At 34.7% G+C, this 23,543-nt stretch overlaps 3 protein-coding genes and 1 non-coding gene across 5 annotated transcripts; 1 reads left to right on the top strand and 3 right to left on the bottom strand.

Moving 5' to 3' along the window:
- Positions 1–8,231: 8,231 nt before the first annotated feature.
- On the bottom strand, positions 8,232–8,504 carry Y22D7AL.3 (uncharacterized protein; the record flags this gene model as incomplete). The annotated part of the gene is made up of 1 exon (NM_065031.1): positions 8,232–8,504. The coding sequence occupies one exon, from the start codon at positions 8,502–8,504 to the stop codon at positions 8,232–8,234; it is 273 nt and encodes a 90-aa protein (NP_497432.1).
- Positions 8,505–12,648: 4,144 nt separating this feature from the next.
- On the bottom strand, positions 12,649–23,335 carry Y22D7AL.4 (Transcription initiation factor TFIID subunit 7). The gene is made up of 5 exons (NM_001381738.2): positions 23,196–23,335; positions 20,403–20,557; positions 19,887–20,087; positions 13,607–14,172; positions 12,649–12,782 (listed from the first exon to the last, which is right to left on the bottom strand). Exons 1-5 carry the CDS (start codon positions 23,326–23,328, stop codon positions 12,671–12,673), a joined length of 1,167 nt encoding a protein of 388 aa, NP_001368030.1. The 5' UTR covers positions 23,329–23,335; the 3' UTR covers positions 12,649–12,670.
- Positions 15,597–19,186, top strand: Y22D7AL.11 (W02B3.4-like N-terminal domain-containing protein). 2 transcript variants are annotated; one of them, NM_001381739.1, is made up of 9 exons: positions 15,597–15,662; positions 16,600–16,750; positions 16,925–17,062; positions 17,201–17,331; positions 17,378–17,546; positions 17,695–17,946; positions 18,285–18,414; positions 18,851–18,960; positions 19,012–19,186. In NM_001381739.1, exons 1-9 carry the CDS (start codon positions 15,637–15,639, stop codon positions 19,147–19,149), a joined length of 1,245 nt encoding a protein of 414 aa, NP_001366815.1. In that variant the 5' UTR covers positions 15,597–15,636; the 3' UTR covers positions 19,150–19,186. The 2 variants fall into 2 exon arrangements, with proteins under 2 accessions (NP_001366815.1, NP_001366816.1); NM_001381741.1 differs by lacking the exon at positions 15,597–15,662 and adding an exon at positions 16,175–16,240 and having other exon boundaries at positions 19,012–19,184.
- Y22D7AL.19 lies at positions 22,634–22,687 on the bottom strand. The gene has a single exon (NR_052092.1). It is a non-coding gene; the product is annotated as an Unclassified non-coding RNA Y22D7AL.19 (non-coding RNA).
- Positions 23,336–23,543: the final 208 nt, after the last annotated feature.

The following is a 23,543-nucleotide window of genomic DNA, read 5'->3' as shown; positions in this document are numbered from 1 at the left end:
TAACAAGACATGAGTAGCTGATACTTGATGCTTAAAATGACAGCCAGTGCCAGGCACTGAGCCCACAACCAAATGTGTCAGTCTCCTGGGAGATTGTGTATACTTGGAAAGAATATCAAATTTAGATGTGGAAAATAGGTTTAATTGACCACCGGATGTCTAGCGATCATACTTCGTGACAAAATTATGCAACAGTTCTGGGATTTCTATAGATACTTCCCAACTGCTATGGGGCCCCCGTAATTTGAAAGCAAAGTAGTACCACTGGGGGGATTTTGTCTAAATCAGGGGTGTGCGGCAAATCTCTTTGCCGTGCTTAACAAACTCCGAAAAATGTGATACTTTTAAATGTTTTTTGGACCACCAAAACTACTGAATTCTGAATTAAAAATTGGTGTCTGCTTAAGCATCGAAATATCTCAATTTTATGCCATTTTACTAAATTTTTGGGGAAAAAAATCAATAGTTTTGATCAAAATTGTATTCTCAAATTTTTGATGTGTGCGGCAAATTTGGCAAATTTGCCGCACACCCCTTGTCTAAATGTACTTTAATGATCCAAAATGACCGGATATCATAATAAAACATTCCAAAAAATTTTAGATTTTTCATAATTTCCGGTCAATGTTTCCGCGAATTGCCAAAATTTTGAAAATTATGAGATTATTCCGGCCACTTCAATGTTTTAATACAAATAATTAAAACAAAATTAAAGTATAAAAAATGCAGGAGAAAAATGTGTTTTTTTTTTGGTCGACTTCGAAAATTGTTCCAAAATTATTAGTGGAAAAAACTGAGTAATTGTCACTTTTTGACAGTAAATTAAAAAAATTTCAAACAATTTTTGAAAAGTTTTATTATGATGTTAGGTCATTTTGGGACCAAAGAAGTGGTTTTTAACAATTCCCCCACTCTCTCTGATCTTATAATTGTGTAGATCAAACGCTCTTGTGTCTATCCCATACACAATTAATTTTTAATTCTTATCATGCGGGAAAGCACACAACTAGAAAAAGTGGGCGGAGCTAAACTAGATAGATTAGGAGAAATGAAATTGTCATTTCTCATTGTTTTCGGTTTGCTTTATTAATTTTAAACTTTATTAATTTCATACTCAGATAAATTCATATAAATTAGATAAATAATTTAAAATTCCAAAAATGCCACGCATTGGCCCGATTCAAAACTCCACCTCTAGGAGTCCGGTTAACTGCTCGAAGCTCTACATTGCTGGATACGTCGTGCTGGTCTTCGTTATAGTTGCTCTCGCCATTGGAATGCTCATGTACCTGGACAAGCACCCACTTCCGGTGGACACCAAAATTGCGCCGTTTCAATTTGGTTAATTACTTTGTTTTTTTTTGTTAATGTTCTCTCAATAAATGTATGCTAGAAAATCGAAAAAGATCGTTAATTTTGGGTAATTTGGACTGGAAACGGTGTGATTTAGAGGTGTTCGGCAACTTTACCGAACTTGCCGCTTTAACCACAAGTTGGCAAAAAAAAATTTACGAAAAATCAAACGAGTGTGCTGAGAATTCAGTAGTTTTGATGCACCGTAAAATAAAAAATAAATTAAATTTTCAAATTTTTCCGGAATTGAAAATTACCGGCAAATCGTCAAATTGGAAAATTGCCGGAATTGAAAATTTCCGGCAAATCGGCAAACCGGCAAATTGCCGGAATTGAAAATTTGTGGCAAAATGGCAAATCGGCAAAGTGCCGGAATTGAAAAGTTCCGGTGAATCGGCAAATCGGCAAATTGCCGGAATTGAAAATTTGTGGCAAAATGGCAAATCGGCAAAGTACCGGAATTGAAAAGTTCCGGTGAATCGGCAAATCGGCAAATTGCCGGAATTGAAAATTTGTGGCAAAATGGCAAATCGGCAAAGTGCCGGAAAAATTGCAATTGCCAAAAATTGTCGGCAAGTTGTGGTTTTGCACTATTTTTTTTTTTGGAAAATTCCAAATTTCAATTTTAATCGGCAAAATTGTATGCATCCTATCTAAGCAAATTTTATAAAAATATCTAAAGAAAACGGGAAAAAATTTGTTTTTTTGAAAAAGGTGTGTGTGCTTCCGTCTTATAAACAAAGCCCTCTCAAAAATTTCCGGCAAATCGGCAAACCGGCAAATTGCCAATTTGCCGAATCGCCGCTCACTCATGTTATGCAGAAATTATACTTATTTGTGTTATTTTTCAAAAACTTAACAAATTTTCCCCGAATTTCTCCAAATCAAGGCATGTGCTTTTGATTTTCAAAGGATTTGATTTCAAAATAACTAATATCCCAGGAGATGGAATTTGAGTCATACACTGATTAGTGGAATGTTATGTTGGAGGCTCCGGCTCCAAGAATCACGTTTTGTTTTCTCAATTAGTGCATCAGTTTTTTATAATTTTCGAGCAATTTGAGTCATTACTTGCAAAAGGTGGTTTCAACTTTTCTTCTTTTTTTCTAATTTGTAGAATACATATGTAACTTGTCATTTAAAAAGTCAAAATACTAAATCACTTTGGAGCATAATGAATGTAAAAGTACTTGTTGCTTTTAATTTAAATTTGTGAACAAGTTTAATATGAAAATAGTATCCAAACTATTATAATGTTTTGAGCAACTTATGTGCAAAAATTTTGTACCTATCTACATATATTTAAAATTTCATAGTTTCTTTGCTTCTCTTCTTTAGTACGTGTACCGGTTGACTTTAACTCTTAACGGAATTTATCTAACAAACAATTTACATTTGCATTTTCCGGTACTTTTGAATTTTTGAAAAAAACAGCTTTTGGTGTATTTTCTGCATTTTTAAAAATAATCTTCCGGTCAAGATAGCATACTTTTTTTGGTATTTTCTGATAAATATGACTATGATTAGCAGTTTTAAAAAAGAAAAAAGAAGCATTCCATATGATTTTGCCGTACTTTTGAATTTTTGAATTTTTGAAAAATACAGCTTTTGGTGCATTTTCTGAATTTTTTAAAATAATCTTCCGGACATTCTAGCATACTTTTTTCTGGTACTTTCTGGTAATTCTGACAATGTTAAACAGTATTATAAAAGAAAAAAGAGACACTCCATATGGTTTTGAGGTACTTTTGAATTTTTGAAATATACAGCTTTTGGTGCATTTTCTGCATTTTTTAAAATAATCTTCCGGACATTCTAGCATACTTTTTTTGGTATTTTCTGGTAATTTTGGCACTGCTAAACAGTTTTATAACAGAAAAAGAAGTACTTCATATGATTTTTCCGTAATTTTGAATTTTTGAATTTTTGAAAAAAACAGCTTTTGGTGCATTTTCTGCATTTTTAAAAATAATCTTCCGGTCAAGATAGCATACTATTTTTAATATTTTTTGGTAATTTTGGCACTGCTTAACAGTTTTATAACAGAAAAAGAAGTACTTCATATGATTTTTCCGTAATTTTGAATTTTTGAATTTTTGAAAAAAACAGCTTTTGGTGCATTTTCTGCATTTTTAAAAATAATCTTCCGGTCAAGATAGCATACTATTTTTAATATTTTTTGGTAATTTTGGCACTGCTTAACAGTTTTATAACAGAAAAAGAAGTACTTCATATGATTTTTCCGTAATTTTGAATTTTTGAATTTTTGAAAAAAACAGCTTTTGGTGCATTTTCTGCATTTTTAAAAATAATCTTCCGGTCAAGATAGCATACTATTTTTAATATTTTTTGGTAATTTTGGCACTGCTTAACAGTTTTATAACAGAAAAAGAAGTACTTCATATGATTTTTCCGTAATTTTGAATTTTTGAATTTTTGAAAAAAACAGCTTTTGGTGCATTTTCTGCATTTTTTAAAATAATCTTCCGGTCAAGATAGCATTATTTTTTGGTATTTTCTGGTATATTTGACTATGCTGAACAGTATTATAAAAGAAAAAAGAAGCACTCCATATGATTTTTCCGTACTTTTGAATTTTTGAAAAATACAGCTTTTGATGCATTTTCTGCATTTTTTAAAATAATCTTCCGGTCAAGATAGCATTATTTTTTGGTATTTTCTGGTATATTTGACTATGCTGAACAGTATTATAAAAGAAAAAAGAAGCACTCCATATGATTTTTCCGTACTTTTGAATTTTTGAAAAATACAGCTTTTGATGCATTTTCTGCATTTTTTAAAATAATCTTCCGGTCAAGCTAGCATACTATTTTTGGTATTTTTTGGTAATTTTGGCACTGCTAAACAGTTTTATAAAAAAAAAAAGAAGTACTTCATATGATTTTTCCGTAATTTTGAATTTTTGAATTAAAAAAAAAAGCTTTTGGTGCATTTTCTGCATTTTTCAAAATAATCTTCCGGTCAAGCTAGCATACTTTTTTTTGGTATTTTCTGGTAATTATGGCAATGCTAAACAGTTTTATAACAGAAAAAGAAGTACTTCATATGATTTTTCCGTAATTTTGAATTTTTGAATTAAAAAAAAAGCTTTTGGTTAAATTCTACTTTTTTTTAAAATAATCATCCGGTCAAGCTAGCATATTTTGTCTGGTATTTTCTGGTATTCAAGACTATGCTAAACAGTATTATAAAAGAAAAAAGAAGCACTTTATATGATTTTTCCGTATTTTTGAATTTTTGAAAAAAAAACAGCTTTTGGTGCATTTTCTGCATTTTTCAAAATAATCTTCCGGTCAAGCTAGCATACTTTTTTTTGGTATTTTCTGGTAATTATGGCAATGCTAAATAGTATTATAAAAGAAAAAAGAGACACTCCATATGATGTTGAGGTACTTTTGAATTTTTGAAATATACAGCTTTTGGTGTATTTTCTGCATTTTTTTAAATAATCTTCCGGACATTCTAGCATACTTTTTTTTTGGTATTTTCTGATAAATATGACTATGCTAAACAGTTTTATAAAAGAAAAAATAGCACTCCATGTGATTTTTCCGTACTTCTACATTTTTGAAAAAAAAGCTTTTGGTTAAATTCTACTTTTTTTAAAAATAATGTTCCGGTCAAGCTAGCATATTTTGTCTGGTATTTTCTGGTAATTATGGCAATGCTAAATAGTATTATAAAAGAAAAAAGAAGCATTCCATATGATTTTTCCGTATTTTTGAATTTTTGAAATATACAGCTTTTGGTGTATTTTCTGCATTTTTTAAAATAATCTTCCGTACAAGCTAGCATACTTTTTTGGTATTTTCTAGTATATTTGATTATGCTGAACAGTTTTATAAACCGAATATCATAATAAAACATTCCACAAAATTTTAGATTTTTCATAATTTCCGGTCAAAGTTTTGGCAAATTGCTCAAAAATCGGATGTTTTGTTTTGATCTACTTCTTATCATTTCACTATTTAGTACTTTTATCATTTCACCTAGTATACTCTCTAATAGTTCCAAACATCTTTCAGAATCATGCCACCACCAAACATCATCAAAGTCGAAAACTTCCACGACCCGATTCCAGAACCGGAAGCTCACACAAGAATCCGCTACTCGAAGAAGTGTGTCGTCGGCTATAGCATTTTGTTTGGTCTCTTCGCAATTCTCATGGTCTGCATTATTGTTCTCTTTATCCTCTATCCAATTCCACGGGACATTCAAGTTCCAGGAGCGATTTTTTAATTCTGATAGTAGCGCTGATAATAAATATTTATTGTGGAAACTAGCGTTTTCGTCGGATTTTCTGGGCGGTTCAGATTGAGCGAACAGGTCTTAACAACTTACGCTACTGTTTTAAAAAATCACATTTTTTCCGAGTTTGCTTACTATGAGCACGGCAAATTTGGCGGTTTTGCCGAGATTCGCAAAAAATAGTTCAAAATTCAAATTGAAATATCCGGCAAATCAGAAAAGTGCCGGAATTTAATACTTCGGCAAATCGGTAATTGCGGGAATTGAAAATTTTCGGCAAATTGGCAGATTCGGCGAAATCGAAAATCGGCGAATTTGTCGGAAAAACGGCAACTAACGAAAATTTTCGACAAATCGGCAAATTTGCCGGAAGTGAAAAATTCCGGCAAATAGTGGTTTTGCCCTATTTTTTTTTTAATTTTAAAATTTCAGTTTTAATCGGCAAAATTGTACGTATCCTATGAATCCTATGAACATATATTTGGAAAAGTAAGCAAATTCTATGAAAATATCTAAAGAAAACGGGAAAAACATTTCAAGAAGGCACAGTTTTAAATGTTTTCGTTTTCTAAAAAATCCCTCTAAAAACTTTCGGCAACCCGCAAGTTGCCGGAAATGATAATTTGCCAAAAATTGGCAAACCGGCAATTTGCCAGAATTAAAAATTTCCGGCAAATCGGCATACCGGCAATTTGCCAGAATTAAAAATTTCAGGCAAATTGCCAGAATTAAAAATTTCCGACAAATCGGCAAACCGGCAATTTGCCAACTTGCCGAATTTTTGTCAACTGGATCCTCTGATCAATACCCTGATTAACAACTGAGTTTTGGACATGAACCTAGAGCTGCCACCTGATTGTGAGTGAGTCCTCACGCCGACGCCGCTGTGTGTGCGCAATGAAGTGTGAAGAGGTGGTTGTTTGGAAGCAGCCGACACGTTCGGGGTTCCGCAGTTTGACGTGAAACTAGTAGTTTGGTGTGTGCGCAATGAAGTGTGAAGAGGTGGTTGTTTTTGGAAGCGGCCGACACGTTCGGGGTTCCGCAGTTTGACGTGAAACTAGTAGTTTGGTGTGTGCGCAATGAAGTGTGAAGAGGTGGTTGTTTTTGGAAGCGGCCGACACGTTCGGGGTTCCGCAGTTTGACGTGAAACTAGTAGTTTGGTGTGTGCGCAATGAAGTGTGAAGAGGTGGTTGTTTGGAAGCAGCCGACACGTTCGGGGTTCCGCAGTTTGACGTGAAACTAGTAGTTTGGTGTGTGCGCAATGAAGTGTGAAGAGGTGGTTGTTTTTGGAAGCGGCCGACACGTTCGGGGTTCCGCAGCTGGGCGTCGAGATTAATGAGTTTAGTGTCAGTGTTTTTGAATTCTTCAAAATTTTAAAACAATCTTTAATCTTTTTTAAGCTCCATTGGCTGCTCAGAAACCAATAACCAGACAAAAGTGACTCAAAACTACGGAAATCGTCTGAAAACGTATTTAGAACTTTGGAATTTTTGGTTTGGTTTTAAAAATTGGTTTTCCAGCAGACTCTCATATCGGAAAATCTAAAGAAGTGTTGCATGTTTTTGTTTTTTTTTTTAATTTTTCAACTCAAAGACTTTTACAAATTATTTTCAGATCATATATCCCTAACTGGTCTTCCGAAACAACCGCCGTTTTTGTTTTTAATCCGTGGTTTATGCTCAAAACTCTATTCTGATAGTGACTCAGAAATTTAATCCCGAAGTTGGACCCAATGTGTCCATGGTCCCATGGGTGATAGTAATTACAAGATTCTTAGAAAATAATTTTCACCTAGTGTGATCATTCGAAAATACTCTTTTATTGACATAAATTGTCTCTTGAACCAGCTGGGCCTGGAAATAACAAATAACAGGATCTGGAAGTAATCCTAAAAATTTACACACGATCCAAAACCACAATTTTCCGAAAAACTCCGGAAAATTCCGTTTTTCCGGCAAATCGGCAAATTGCCAGATTTGCCGATTTGCCGAACATGCTTGGATCTGCCGAAACACTGAAATTGATAGATCTTTATATATGGTTTGATTACATTTATTTTTTGAAGGATTTTAAAGTTTTTTACAGGTGGAGTAGCGTCAGCGGGAAAATTTAAAAAAAAACCACTTGAATGGCCCCAAAATGACCGAATATCATTATAAAATTTTTCAAAAAATTTTTGGAAATTGTTTAGTTTTTTTTTAGTTTTTGCCACTCATAATTTTGGAGGTCGACCGAAAAAAAAAAAATTTTCTACATTTTTTATGTTTTAATTTTGTTTAAATTATTTGTATTAAAACATTGTAGGGGTCGAAACATGCAACATTTTTTTAAATTTCCTCAAAAGCTCGTATTTTTCAAAATTTTGGCAATTTGCCAAAACTTTTACCGGAAATTATGAAAAATCTAAAAAAATTTTGGAGTGTTTTATTATGATATTCGGTTGTTTTGGATCATTATAAGTGCATTTAGACAAAATCCCCACTGGCGCTACTCCACCTTTAACAAGTGGATCAGTTGAGTACAATACTATGAGAATAATAATAAATTGTTTTAAAAGAAGTTTACGACTAAAACCGGAAAATTATCTACTGAAATTCCATTTCTCCTCATCATCCAAGAACTCCGATGGATGGCTTGACTGGATCCGGAGTGACAGTTGGTGATGGTCCGAAGATCACCCGATCCTTGAGGTAGATGGCGACGAGAATGATGAGCACGAAGAACATGGCAATCATGATGCACATGGCAAATGTCAAGCAAGAACCCCCGTGGTCATTGCTGGTTGGTGGGCGAGGTTGGTCGTTGACGACGATTGGTTTCGGCTTTGGTGGCGGTGGTGGTGGGAAGTTTGGAAAGTTGGGATCCGGTGGGAAGCGACTCATCTTCTTGATACCTGGAAAATGGATCTGATTGAGAGAAGACCTGGTGCATCGACAAAAACTGTTACTCAAAGGAAAGTCAATATTACTGAAAAAAAATTATGTTGCTAGTACAAAAATTAGAGTATGATTTGCCGGAATCGAAAATTTCCGGCAAATCGGAAATTTGCGTAAAATGAAAATTTCCGGAATGTCGGCAAACCCGAATTTTGCCAAATATGAAAATTTCCGGCAACTCGGCAAATCAGAAAACTGTCGGAATTGAAAATTTCCGGCAAATCGGCAAAATGCCAGAATGGAACATTTTTGGTCATTTGACGGATTAAAAAATTTTCCGCAAATCCGCGATTTGACAGAATTAAAAATTTCCAGCAAATCGGCAAATTGCCCGAATTGAAAATTTCCGGCAAATCGGCAATTTGACAGAATTGAAAATTTCCGGCAAATCGGAAAACTGTCGGAATTGAAAATTTCCGGCAAATCGGCAAAATGCCAGAATGAAACATTTTTGGTCATTTGACGGAATTAAAAATTTCCAGCAAATCGGCCATTAGAAGAATCGCCGGAATTGATAATTTCCGGCAACTCGGCAAATCGGAACATTGCTGGAATTGAAAACTTCCGGCAAATCGGCAATTTGACAGAATTGAAAATTTCCGGCAAATCGGAAAATTGCCGGAATCGAAAATTTCCGGCAAATCGGCAAAATGCCAGAATGGAAAATTTTTGGTCATTTGACGGATTAAAAAATTTTCCGCAAATCGGCAATTTGACAGAATTGAAAATTTCCGGCAAATCGGAAAACTGTCGGAATTGAAAATTTCCGGCAAATCGGCAAAATGCCAGAATGGAACATTTTTGGTCATTTGACGGATTAAAAAATTTTCCGCAAATCCGCGATTTGACGGAATTAAAAATTTTCACCAAATCGGCCATTAGAAGAATCGCCGGAATTGATAATTTCCAACAAATCGGCAAACCGGCAAATTACCAGAATTGAAAATTTCCGGCAAACCGGCAAATTACCAGAATTGAAAATTTCCGGCAAACCGGCAAATTACCAGAATTGACAATTTCCGGCAAATCGGCGAACCGGGACTTTGCCGATTTACCGAATTTGACGACAAAAAATTGGCGGAACGGCAAATGATTATTTGCGAATTATTTTATTACCAAAAACTTTTTTATGGAAACTTCGCATTCTTGAGTTACAGATGTTTCAAGAGAAACGACCAAAAATTGACTTGCGCGGTGTCGGCTGCTGTATCTCTTGATCTAAATGTTTTGAAGTGTTACAATATGTGTAATTATGTAGAGAATATTTTAGGTGACAATACGTTAGTTGGACATTTCTTTCTAAAGTTTCTTGTTTGGTGGTTATAATCACGAAAACTATGAAGAATCAGCAAAAAATCACCATTGTATGCGGTTCCCTAGGGAATATGATTTACTAACTACTCGGCAAAACGGCCTAACTTCATAGCATACTCTTGCAACTTCTTAACAACAATTAGGCATTTTAGCTTTTAAGCAAACTTCTGCAGCTTTTCAGACGACTTTTGCAATTTCTTAGCAGATGTAAAGCTAAATTTCGCTCACAATCCCGTTGGTTTTCGCAACTTCTTAACAGCTTTTTACAAAGTTATGTAAATGTTTTTATTAAGTTGCAGGAGTATGCTATGAAGTTGCGACGTTTTGCCGAGTAGATAATTCAACACACCTATATAATACCTACAACTTAAAATCTTCTTAATGAAAACCCAACCCAAACTTATTTCGAAAACTGGAAAAAAAATCGATGAAAAGAGCTCATTCTCGCTCAACAAAGGATTAAAAATGAGTTCAAACCTTCACAGCTCTTTCTACATAAAAATTTAAAAATTAGAAGAATCACGCGCTTATCACAAGCGAGAGGCTCTAGGGACCGCGCAAAGTGTAGAAAGCGGCGATAATAATTTTATTAATTTTATTTCGCCGCTTTTCGAAAGGGGGTGATGTGATGGATAAGGTATTTTTGGAGTTGAGATGGATATTCGATGAGTAATGATATTCAAAGGGAGACCTTCTTTTTTCTTTCATAAAACTGTTAAATAATGTCATAGTTACCAGAAAATACCAAAAAAAGCATGCTAGAATAAGTCCGGAAGATTATTTTTAAAAATTCAGAAAATGCACCAAAAGCTTTATTTTTCAAAAATTCAAAAGTACGGAAAAATCATACGAAGTGCTTCTTTTTTCTTTTATAAAACTGTTTAGCATTGCCATGAATACCAGAAAATACCAAAAAAAGTATGCTAGCTTTTACGGAAATTTTTAAAAGACGATTGCGGTAATATCTGCTGGGCAATCGGTATTCGGTGTTCACAACTTTGTTTGCAGATATCGTAAATATCTCCTTTTGCACTACTTTCTGTTTACAATTACTTATTCAACTGATTCCGTGATCACCATCACCTGATTATACTCATTATCTTGTGATAACTAATGTTTTGTTGCAATGAAAAGCATGATTAGTTAGGAGATTTATTTAGTCCTCCCATTTCACACCACAAGGTGGCCACATTTTTAAATGCGTAATTTTTATATATTAATTTTACCAAGTGCATCGAAGTATTTACAAAAGAATCAAATTTTCAACTTCATATTAGCTAAAGTTTTGAAAACATTCAGATTCTGAAACCATCTTTTTTCCAACTAAAACATTTGTAAAAAAAATGAATTTAGTTGAGAATTTCAGATTCTTATAATTTTTTTTATCTGCAAATAGATTATAATTGAATAGAAAACAAAATTCTAAACAATTTTCCTTTTTCAAGTTTTCTGATATCTCTACTCCCCGCCGAGATGCACCGCTTCAAAGTTTGAGCGACGAGAGAGGGAGAGACGCAGGCGGCGAGAGCGCTCTAGCTGTCTGCGCCTCCCCCTCTCTCGCCGCTCGGACTTTAAAGCGCCATAGCTCATCGGGGAGTCGGGTTATCGAAAAACTTCAATATGGAAAAATGTTTAGAATTTTAAGTTTTATTCATTTACAATGTTGTTTTTTCCAAAAAGTTAAAAATAATTTTTTTGAAAATTTTTTTTCTCGGAAAATTGCAAAAAACTTCATGACTGAATAAAACTAAAAATTCTAAACATTTTTCCTTTTTCAAGTTTTCTGATATCTCTACTCCCCGCCGAGATACACCGCTTCAAAGTTTGAGCGACGAGAGAGGGAGAGACGCAGGCGGCGAGTGCGCTCTAGCTGTCTGCGCCTCCCCCTCTCTCACCGCTCAAACTTTGAAGCGGTGTATCTTCGCGGGGAATAAAGATATCAGAAAACTTCAGAAGGGAAAAATGTTCAGAATACAATTTTCTATCGGAATATCTCATGTAAAAGTAGAAAATTTAAGTAGAAAAAATACAAGAAAAGTTGTTTTTTTTTTAATTTTTTTCGAGACTAATGTTTTAACTTAGTTAGAAAAAAGGTGGGTTCTGAATCTGAAAGTTCCTAAAATTTTAGTAAACTATAATTGATTAATCCTCATTTCTCCAAATTTCAAATGGCATACCCAACCCCAATACCCCGATGCAACTACTACGAATTCTTCATCTTCGTCATGCTAACCGTAGCACTTATTGTCTTTGTTGCATTCTTGACTATGCTTGCATGCATTTACACTTGGTTCCCAAATGATATTCAATTTTGGCTCAGAATTCACTTTTTTTGAAGATTTGTGAATATGGTGAGTAGTTATACACGAGTATTCCTTTTTTAACCTTTATTAAAGATTTTCACCTATTTCAGATAAATGTCATTCCTGGATTTGTACTATTTTGCAGTTCATTTGGCTAAAAATTACGTTCAAATAATTAAGGACCTTCATTTTAATTTTCTTTTATGATGTAAAACTAATAATATTAACTATTAAATATTCATAACTAACGCTTCCATGTAGGCGGCAAATGCCTGCCGCGAAGGCTTTGGGGCGCCTCCTGTAAAGGGGAACCCGAAAAGTGTCGGCCGCGGTGAATGTACCACCTTAGAGTAAGGCAGGCTGGAGGCAGGCGTGAGGCCCTGAAACCGCGCCTGCCTGGAAGCCCTATTCATACGTTTTTCAAAGTTTTTTTTTTTTATTACAAGCCTTCTTAAAATTAAAATGAATGAATTTTTATTACTAATAAAATGTTGATTATGTATATTTTTGCTGATATTGATCCAACATTTTCTGCCGTAAATTGTTCATGTATGCCGTTGTCGGAGACTCTGGGGGCTCACGGGCAGAGAATGGGTGCTCGATTATGCTGGAAAATTAATATTTTAATAGACTTTAACGTAAAAATTGGCTTAGGGCCATTTTTTCAACTGAAACATTCGTTTCAAAAAATTCAAAAAAATTTTTTTTTTCTTTATTTTCAAAAAAACGTTCTATTCAAAAACTTTTATATTTCCGGTATTCCGATAGAAAATTGTATTCTGAACATTTTTGTAGAAGGAAATTTTTTTATATCTTTACTCTCCGCGGAGATACGCCGCTTCAGAGTTTGAACGGCGAGAGAGATGTGGAGGCGCAGACAGCTAGAGCGCTCTCGCCGCCTGCGTCTCCCCCTCTCTCGTCGCTCAAACTTTGAAGCGGTGTATCTTCGCGGAGAGTAGAGATATCAGAAACCTTTAAAAGGAAAAATGTTCAGAATCAATTTTCTATCGGAATATCGGAAATGTAAAGGATTTTGAGTAGAAAATTTTTTTAAAACTTAAAAAACTTTTTTTTTTTATTTTTCTACTCGAAAACCTTTACATTTTTAATATTCCGATAGAAAATTGTATTCTGAACATTTTTGTAGAAGGAATTTTTTTTATATCTTTACTCTCCGCGGAGATACGCCGCTTCAAAGTTTGAACGGCGAGAGAGCGGGAGGCGCCTGCGTCTCCCCCTCTCTCGTCGCTCAAACTTTGAAGCGGTGTATCTCCGCGGGAAGTGAAGATATCAAAAAACTTTAAAAAGGAAAAATGTTTAGAATTTTGTGTTCTATTCATTTATAAACTTTTTTTTTACAATTTGCAAAAAAAAATTTTTTTTTTAATTTTTAATTTAAAAAAATGATTTTCATTATATTTGTAGATTTACCTCTCCTCTTTATTTTCGGCTTCCGGTGGCGTATCGATTTTTCTCACAGTTTCCGAGGAATTCTCAGTGGTGGTGGTAGTAGTAGTTGTAGTAGTTTCTGAGTCTGTAGAACTTTCAGACTCAGATTCAGAATCTGATGACGTGGATTCTGAAGAGATTTCTCCTTTTTCGGATGGTTTTTCATCGATTTTATCGACTTTATCAATTTTTTCGCCTATTTCCATGCGTCTTTCCAAAAATTTAACCATTTTTTTCTTGAGCTCAATTTCCGAATTCAGCGCTTCCAGAAATTTCTGTTTTTCAGCGATTTGAGCATCCAATTGTTGTAGTTTTCCGATTCTTGGCATTAAATTGAACGAGTTTAGCGATTTTATCGATTTTTGAGCTGGTTTGGCCGGGATTTCTGTGGAAATTTTTTGAGGCGGCGGCGGTGAAAGAGATTTGTGTGGGCGGTGTTGCTTTAGGTGATGGGATATTGAAGTGAGAAGTATTGGCTGGAGTTGTTCAATGTCTAGATATGGTTCTGTGGTAGTTGTGGATACGGTAGAAGTGGTGACGTCATCGGTCTGAAAATTTTCGAAATTTTGAAAAAAAAAATTTTTTTGAATTTTTTTTCAATTTTTTTTTTCCAAATTTTTGGGCTTTTTTAATTGAATTTACTTAACTATGAAATTTATTTGTTTTCTGCTACTTTTAAGTGCAAAACCCACTAAAAAATTCGAATTTTGCTTGTTTTGGCAAATTCCGGGTCCCGCCACGAAACCCCCTTTGGGTTACTGTAGTTGTAAGTTAAGTTTTGCAGGGCAATCACATTTTTCTATGATAGTTCAAACGAAAATAGACATTTTGGCTCAATTTTTAGCCTGAAATTATCAGAACTAGCAAAGTTATTGATTTTCGAAAAAAATCGAAAAAAAAAAATTCCAAAAAAAATTTTTTTTTTAAAGAACATTCGAAAACAATTACAAATTCACAAAGTTATCATCAATGCTCTTTTTATTAGATACATTCCTATATTTGTACCTTGCAATTAACTTTCAACGCGCCTAGAATTCAGTAGGTTTGAAAAATTCCGGGTCCCACCACGAAACCCCCTTGGGCTACTGTAGTTTCAAGTTTGTTTCAGTAAAAATTTATTTGCAGGTGGCCCAGATAATTATGCAAATTTCTGTGAAAAATCAGCCTAATTCACCGAAAATTGATAAAATTATGAATTTTTGAAAACATTCGTTTTTTCGAAAACATTTTTTTTTTTCAAAAATTCAAAAAAAATGTTGAAAATTTAGTACCTTACATTCAACTTTTTTAAAAAAAATAATCACATGCATTTAAAAAACTTAAAATCTAAAAATTGAAAATGTTATTTATCTTTAAAAAATGTTCAAAAAAAAATTTGGAAAAAATTTTATTCGAAAATTTTTTTTTTTTTTCGAATTTTTTTTAAATTTCTCGAAAACTCAAAACCGGGTCATTGTTTTTTAAGCAATATCGGAAAATTCCAAAAAAAAAATATTCTTTTCATCAAATATTTTCTCTGCCGCCGCCGCCAAAGATGAACGGTTACATCTAGATTAGATTTTTTTTCTGAAAAATCCGATAAGGAACTGTTGTGTTTTGTGTCTTAACACAGTAGTACGCCCAGAAATAATTAAAATACAAATTTAAAAAAAATTCAAAAAATTAAAAAAAAAAAATTTTTCAAATTTTTAAATATTTTCGAAAATCTATACCTTTGTCAATTTTATCAGTTTTTAACTGATTTTAATTTAAAAAATGAAACTACAGTAATCCCAAGAGGTTTTCGTGGCGGGACCAGGAAAATTTTTCGAGAGCCAACAATGCACCTATCATATAAACAGAGGAGTTTTCGTTGCGGGACCCATGTGTCTATTAGATTTTTTGAATGATTATGTTAGGTACAAAAGTGCAAGATAGCATCGCAATTTGTAAAAAGGCAGATCTATCCATCCCCGCCCGCGCCCCACTTTTCATTGTTCATCGCTTGTGTTTTGACCGTTCAATTTCTAAAAATGATGAGTGCTTCTATTTGTTGGAGGTAATTTTACTAATGTACCGTGTTCTACAGTACCTCTACAGTATCCCTACAGTACCCTTACCGTATCCCTACAGTACCCCTACAGTAGACCTACAGTACCTAAACGGTAAACTTACAGTACCCCCTACAGTACTCATACAGTTACCCCTACATTACCCCTACATTACCCCTACAGCACCCCTACAGTATCCCTACAGTACCTACCTTTACAATAATCATACAGTACCCCTAAGAAACCCCTACAGTACCTCTACAGTACCCCTACAGTACCCCTATAGTACCCTTACATTACCCCTACAGTACCCCTACAGCACCCCTACAGTATCCCTACAGTACTTACCTCTACAATAATTATACAGTACCCCCAAGAAACCCCTACAGTACCTCTACAGTACCCCTACAGTACCCCTACAGTACTCTCTTTTGCAGGTTTGCTATCTTGCACAAAAGTGCAAGATAGCATCGCAATTTGCAAAAAAGGCAGATCTATCCATCCCCGCCCCTCATTTTTCATTGTTTATCGCTTGTGTTTTGACCATTCAATTTCTAAAAATGATGAGTGCTTCTATTTGTTGGAGGTAATTTTACTAATGTACCGTGTTCTACAGTACCTCTACAGTATCCCTACAGTACCCCTACCGTATTCCTACAGTACCCCTACAGTAGACCTACAGTACCTAAACGGTGAAGTTACAGCACCCCCTACAGTACCCCTGCAGTACTCATACAGTTACCCCTACAGTAGCCCTACTGTACTCCTACAGTACCCCAACAGTATCCCTACCGTACCCCTACATTACCCCTACAGTACCTCTACAGCACCCCTACAGTATCCCTACAGTACCTACCTCTACAATAATTATACAGTACCCCCAATAAACCCCTACAGTACCTCTACAGTACCCCTACAGTACCCCTATAGTACTCTCTTTTGCAGGTTTCTACGAAAAAGACCACTTGTAATATTTATTTGTGCTCTTATTGGTTTTCTACTATTTTTATCTCAAAGTCCTTCAATTTTTGGCCCACCGCTAAAGTCGCCGAGACCACTGACGGATTATACCGGAGATGGATTTTTGAAGGAATTTGTGAGTTTGGCTAAACAACACGCGCCACCGGAATTTCGGAGCATCGTTGTTTTTTTCATTGAAATTGTCCCAAAATTATGCATTTTATAAGTGAAAATATAGTTTCTAGGGGTAAATATGAGCAATAAAACCAATTTTCGAATGAAAATCCACTGAAATTCAAGTTTTTTCCAGATTCCAGCGATTTCCTGTCAGAAATGGCTCCTGGGAGTTGGCAAACTTCCAGTTCCTGCATTATTGATAGATGTACATGTCCTGCAGTGGATTGCTGATGGAAATTGTAAAAATTTTAGTGTTAATATGTCTGTTAAGGTAAAAAAACTGTTAAAAAAAAATTTTTTTTTTAAAATGTTTTTTGGAATTTTTTTTTCAAAAAATTTCTTTTTTGGAAAAAAAAATTTTTCAAAAAATTATTTTTAAAATTTTTTAAAAATTTAATTTTCACTTCAGATTGGTGTAAACGTCAATTTAAAGCCAAAATTCAATGCATTTGATCAAATTTTCGACGTTTTCTACTACTCAAATGACACCTCCACAGACTACCTGGATTTTCACACCCAGCCACGGAAAATTATTCCACAGTACTGTTTTTTGTCGGAAAAGCTCTAAAATAATACAATTTTTCAGAAATTTCCCGAATATTCAAATAGGCAACCTACTCGTGCCTACCGTAATCCCGCAATTTCTAGAATTTTGGCGCCGTGCCAAGTTTCAGAGCTGCCGGAATGTGTCAATGTCGGAGAGGGACTCGCTGAGCATGGTTTACTGGAAATTTAAGATTTTGCAGAGATTTCAGGTGAAAATTGGATTTTTTCGAAAAAAAAAATGTTGGAAAAAAAAAATTTCGATTTTTTCAAAAAAATTTTTTTTTTGAATTTTTCGGCTTTTTGCTCACTTTTTTTTATAGATTTCTCCAAAACTTAAATTTTATCTGAATATTCCAGCTAACAGCCCCCAAAATCCCATCAAAAGAGTCCGTGGAGCATTTGGCGGTGCTCCGCGACGAGATGCTCCAATTCGGGATTTACCCATTCCTAAATGGCGGAACTTTTTTGGGGTGGTACCGAGAATGTACAGTAATTCCACATACTACTGATATGGATTTGGCCGTGTTTTCCGAGAATTGGAATCCCGAGTTTTTGGAGTTTTTGTGGAGCCGGCAGTCGAAATTTCGGGTTAAGCGGCAGTTTGGGATGGTGAGTTGCGGGGGTTTACCGATTTTTTTTTTGAACTTTTTAACAAAAAATTCAAATTCCCCATCAAATTCTACCCTAGAAAGGTTTTTTGTCGGCTCAAAAATTCAAAAATTCAAAAATTTGAAAATTCTCCAGGTTTCTGTACCTTCAAAAGTACGCAAACACCGTCAAAAATTTAAAATCGCCTGAAAATTCAAATTCTCCTCATTTTTAGCTTTAAAATGACCCCCATCATGCCAAGGTTCTGACAAATTTTGAAATTCGGGGTCCCGCCGCGAAAATAGCGGGTTACTGTAGCTGGCTTTTCGTGGCGGGACCCAACTTTTCCCAATTTTCAGGTGAACGACTCCTTCGAGATAACAGTACTCCCAAAAACTAGATTTCAAACTTTGGTGGACGTATTTTTATTATATAACGAGGGTAACAAAACCGACGGGACGGAATATCGATGGGCTGGTGGAACTGGACGTGAGTCTGCCTGCCTACATGCCTATTGCCTGCCTACATGCCTATTTCCTGCCTACGTGCCTATTGCCTGCCTACATGCCGATTGCCAGCCTGCGTGCCTATTGCCTGCCTACATGCCGATTGCCAGCCTGCGTGCCTATTGCCTGCCTACATGCCTACTTGCCTATTGCTAGCCTACCTATTATGTTCTAACCTAGTTGCCTGCCTATGACATTTGGAATAAAGTTTAAAATTAGATATTTCGTTAGAAAATTGTGTTCTTAACATGTTTGCGGTTAGAAATACCTACCCTACCTACCTACCTACCTACCTACCTACCTACCTACCTACCTACCTACCTACCTACCTACCTACCTACCTACCTACCTACCTACCTACCTACCTATCTATCTATCTACCTACCTACCTACCTACCTACCTACCAACCTAATTCCAGCTGATGGTTCAAAATACAAGTACATCTACCCACCATACGATCCGTGGTGTTCCGCTGACCTACTCGGACACATTTTTTGGGTGACCTGTACCCCGGAGGCAAAGGTTACGGTAAGTTCCCGCCTACGTGCCTACCTATGCCTACTTTCATCAATTTTTTAGCTAGAATACGGTCCCAACTGGCATTTGGATCAAAATTCGCTGAATTACGCGTGGAATGCTGCCCGGAATAGTGTGCCAAACGGGCGGTTTACAGAAAAACAGATGAAAAATGAAGTTTATAATATTTATAGGTTGTGATATATACAAATTTCGAATAAATTTGTTGAAAATTAGATATTCCGATAGAAAATTGTATTCTGAACATTTTTGTAGTTGGAAATTTTTTTTAATCTCTACTCCCCGCGGAGCTATGCCGCTTCAAAGTTTGAACGGCGAGAAAAATGTGGAGGCGCAGACAGCTAGAGCGCTCTCGCCGCCTGCGTCTCTCCCTCTCTCGTCGCTCAAACTTTGAAGCGGTGTATCTCCGCGGGGAGTAGAGATATCAGAAAACTTCAATAAAGAAAAAAGTTTAGAATTTTTAGTTTTATACATTTACAATGTTGTTTTTTCCAAAAAATAAAAATAAACATTTATTAATTTTTTTTTTACTGTTTGGAAAAAACAACATTGTAAATGAATAAAACTTAAAATTCTAACCATTTTTCCTTATTGAAGTTTTTTGATAACTCCACTCCCCGCGGAGCTATGCCGCTTCAAAGTTTGAGCGGCGAGAGAGGGGAGGCGCTGACAGCTAGAGCGCTCTCGCCGCCTGCGTCTCCCCCTCTCTCGTCGATCAAACTTTGAAGCGGTGTATCTCCGCGGGGAGTAGAGATATCAGAAAACCTAACAAAGGAAAAATGCTTAGAATTTTTAGTTTTATTCAGTCATTAAGTTTTTTTTGCAATTTTCAGATTTTTTTTTTTTTTCAAATTCCAAAATTTTTTTTTAATTCCAAAAAAATTTGGATTTTTTCAAATATTCTACTAAAACCATACCTGAACACCCTTCTCCACCACTTTTCTTAATTTTTCTCTCTCTGTCTGCGTCTGCTCATCCCTCGTCGGTGCCACCACCTCCGGTTTCTCGGCTCTCTCGGCAACCGGATCTTCGATTAGAATTGTGCATTTTAGGGTAATATGATCGGTGGGGTCGTTGATGTTATACACTTTTGCGGTGCCGGAAATTGAGAGGTTTTGCTGGAATTTTGGGAAATATTGATTTTTTTTGAAAAAAAATTTTTTTTTTTTTGAATTTGAAAATTTTGGCCTAAAAAAATTGTTTTTTAATATCGCTTTTCAGGTTTTTCCCGAAAAAAATCAATAATTTCTTCCATATATATATAAATTCCGACATTTTTTACTGAATAATTGATTTTTAGGAGGATTTTTTAATTTTCGAAAAAATTCAGAAAAAAAATTTGACATTTAAAAAAAAAAAAATTTTCAGAATTTTTTTTTCGATTTTTGCTTAATTTTTAACAAAATCAAGAAACTTTTTTACTAAAAAATTACATTAGGCTCCGCCCCCTTATCGCCAGGCTCCGCCCCATTTATGTCCAAAATTCCGGCGTAAATGTGCCCATTTGTACGGATTTCGACCTCAAATTCGGGTTTTTCAAACCACGTGGATTCAAGTAAAACTGGAAATTTTAGGCCATTTGGGAGTTCTGAAAATTAGAGATTTGAGAAAATAAAAATTTTTGATTTTTTTTTGGAATTTTTTTGAAATTTTTTTTTCAAGAATTTTTTTTTCAAAAAGGGATTGGTTTTGAAAACTGATCATAAATTTGAATTCTCCTTATTCTCAGCATTCAAATGACACCCATCATGCCTATATTCCGCCAACTTTCACAAAATGTGGGTCCCGCCACGAAAATAGCCGGTTACTGTAGCTTCAATTTCGTGGCGGGACCCAAAATTTGTGAAAGTTGGCGGAATAAAGGCGTGATGTGTGTCAAATTAAAGCTAATAGTGGGGAGAATTCGAAATTAAGGATAGTTTTGAAAATTTTTGAAAATTAGAAAAAAAAATCTTGAAAACTTCAATTTTTTGCATTATTTTTTTCTGAAAACTTTATTATTTCTAAAAACTAAATGAAAATTCGAATTCTATTCACTTCCAGCTTCAATTGAGGCCCCATATTGCCTATATTCCGCCAACTTTCCTAAAATTTGGGTCCCGCCACGAAAATAGTGGGTTACTGTAGCTTCAATTTCGTGGTGGGACCCAAATTTTCCGAAATTGCCAGATTCCAGCCAATAAAGGTGTTAAATTGAAGCTGAAAGTGAGGAAAATTCGAAATTGAAAATATTTTTGGGAAATTTTGAAAATTGGAAAAAAACATCTGGAAAACTTCAATTTTTTGCATGTTTTTTTTTTTGAAAATTTCATTATTTCTAAAAATTATGTATAAATTTGAATTCTCCTCACTTTCAGCTTCAATTTAAGCCCCATATTGCCTATATTCTGTCAACTTTCACAAAATTTGGGTCCCGACACGAAAATCACCGGTTACTGTAGCTTCAATTTCGTGGTGGGACCCAAAATTTGACGAATTGACGGAATTAAGGCAATATGGAGGTCAGATTGAAGCTAAAAATGAGGAAAATTCAAAATTGAAGATATTTTTGGGAAATTTTGAAAATTGGAAAAAAACATCTGGAAAACTTCAATTTTTTGCATGTTTTTTTTTTGAAAATTTCATTATTTCTAAAAATTATGTATAAATTTGAATTCGCCTCATTTTTAGCTTCAATTTGACACCCATCATGCCTACATTCCGCCAACTTTCCTAAAATTTGGGTCCCGCCACGAAAATACCCGGTTACTGTAGTTGGAGTTTTCGTGGTGGGACCCGAAATTGTTCAAAATTGACCGGAATTAAGGCAATATGGGCGTCAAATTGAAGCTTAAAGTGAGGAGAATTCAAAATCAAAGATATTTTTGAAAAGTTTCAAAAATTGAAAAAAAAATGTTTCATAATTTTTTTTTCTTTTGAAAACTTCATTAATTCTAAAAATTAAACGAAAAATTGAATTTTTCTCATTTTCAGCTTTAAAATAACATCATGCCTATATTCCGCCAACTTTCACAAAATGTGGGTCCCGCCACGAAAATAGCCGGTTACTGTAGCTTCAATTTCGTGGCGGGACCCAAGATGTTCAAAATTGACCGGAATGAAGGCAATATGGGGGTCAAATTGAAGCTTAAGGTGAGGAGAATTCGAAATTAGGGATATTTTTGAAGAATTTGAAAAATTGCAAAAAAAAAATTCCGGTAAACTTCAATTTTTTCTGAAAACTTCTTCATTTCGAAAAACTAAGTAGAAAATCGAATTCTCCTCATTTTTAGCTTTAAAAAAACACCCATATTGCCTATATTCCGCCGATTTTCACAAGTTTTGGGTCCCACCACGAAAATAGTGGGTTACTGTAGCTTAAATTTCGCGGCGAGACCCCAAATTTTGTGAAATTTGGCGGAATATAGGCATGATGGGGGTCATTTGAAAGCTAAAAGTGAGGAGAATTCAAAAATAAATAAATTTTAGTACGAATTTCGAAAATTGGAAAAAAAATATCCGAAAAAAAATTGTTTCGAAATTTTTTTTTTTCTGAAAACTTTCTTATTTCTAAGACCCAAGTGAAAATTTGAATTCTCCTCACTTTCAGCTTCAATTTAAGCCCCATATTGCCTATATTCCGCCAACTTTCACAAAATTTGGGTCCCGACACGAAAATCACCGGTTACTGTAGCTTCAATTTCGTGGTGGGACCCAAAATTTTCAAAATTGACGGAATTAAGGCAATATGGAGGTCAGATTGAAGATCAAAAATGAGGAGAATTCGAAATTAAAGATATTTTTGAAAATTTGGAAAATTGGAAAAAAATTTCCAAAAAAAAAACACTTTTTTTGGAATTTTTTTTGAAAACTTTTTTTTTCTAAAAACTAAATGAAAATTCGACTTCTTCTCACTTTCAGCTTCAAAATGACCCCCATCATGCCTAGTTTCTGACAAATTTGTAATTTTTGGGTCCCATCACGAAAATAGTGGGTTACTGTAGCTCCATTTTCGTGGTGGGACCCAAAATTTTCAAAATTGACGGAATTAAGGCAATATGGGCGTCAAATTGAAGCCAAAAGTGAGGAGAATCTAATTTTTATCTTAATTCGCCAACTTTCACAAAATTTGGGTCCCGCCACGAAATTGAGGCTACAGTAACCGGTGATTTTCGTGTCGGGACCCAAATTTTCCGAAATTGCCAGATTCAAGCCAATAAAGGTGACAAATTGAAGCTAAAAATCACCATTTTTCAAAAAATCGCCCATTTTCAGCATCTCATAGTGCTCAAGTTTCAGAAAAACTGAAAATCGCTGAAAAATGTCGAAAATCTCGATTTCCTCCATTATAAAGTAGACATTTCGTATGGTTCCGCTCATTTTTTTGCTGGAAAATTCAAATTTTCCGGAAAATTACAAGTTTTTGGCCAAAAATTCAAACTTTTAAGAAAATTCTAAAAAATTTTGGCTTAAAAAAATTAAAAATTTCAAATTTACAGGAAAATTCCAATTTTTTCGGCTCAAAAATTCGAATATTCTGGTAAAATTCAAAATTGTCAGGAAATTTTCAAATTTTACGCTTAAAAATTTTTGAA

This window comes from Caenorhabditis elegans, chromosome III (assembly GCF_000002985.6).
Source record: "Caenorhabditis elegans chromosome III".
NCBI classification, from domain to species: domain Eukaryota; kingdom Metazoa; phylum Nematoda; class Chromadorea; order Rhabditida; family Rhabditidae; genus Caenorhabditis; species Caenorhabditis elegans.
This window is presented reverse-complemented; position numbering and strand designations above follow the sequence as displayed.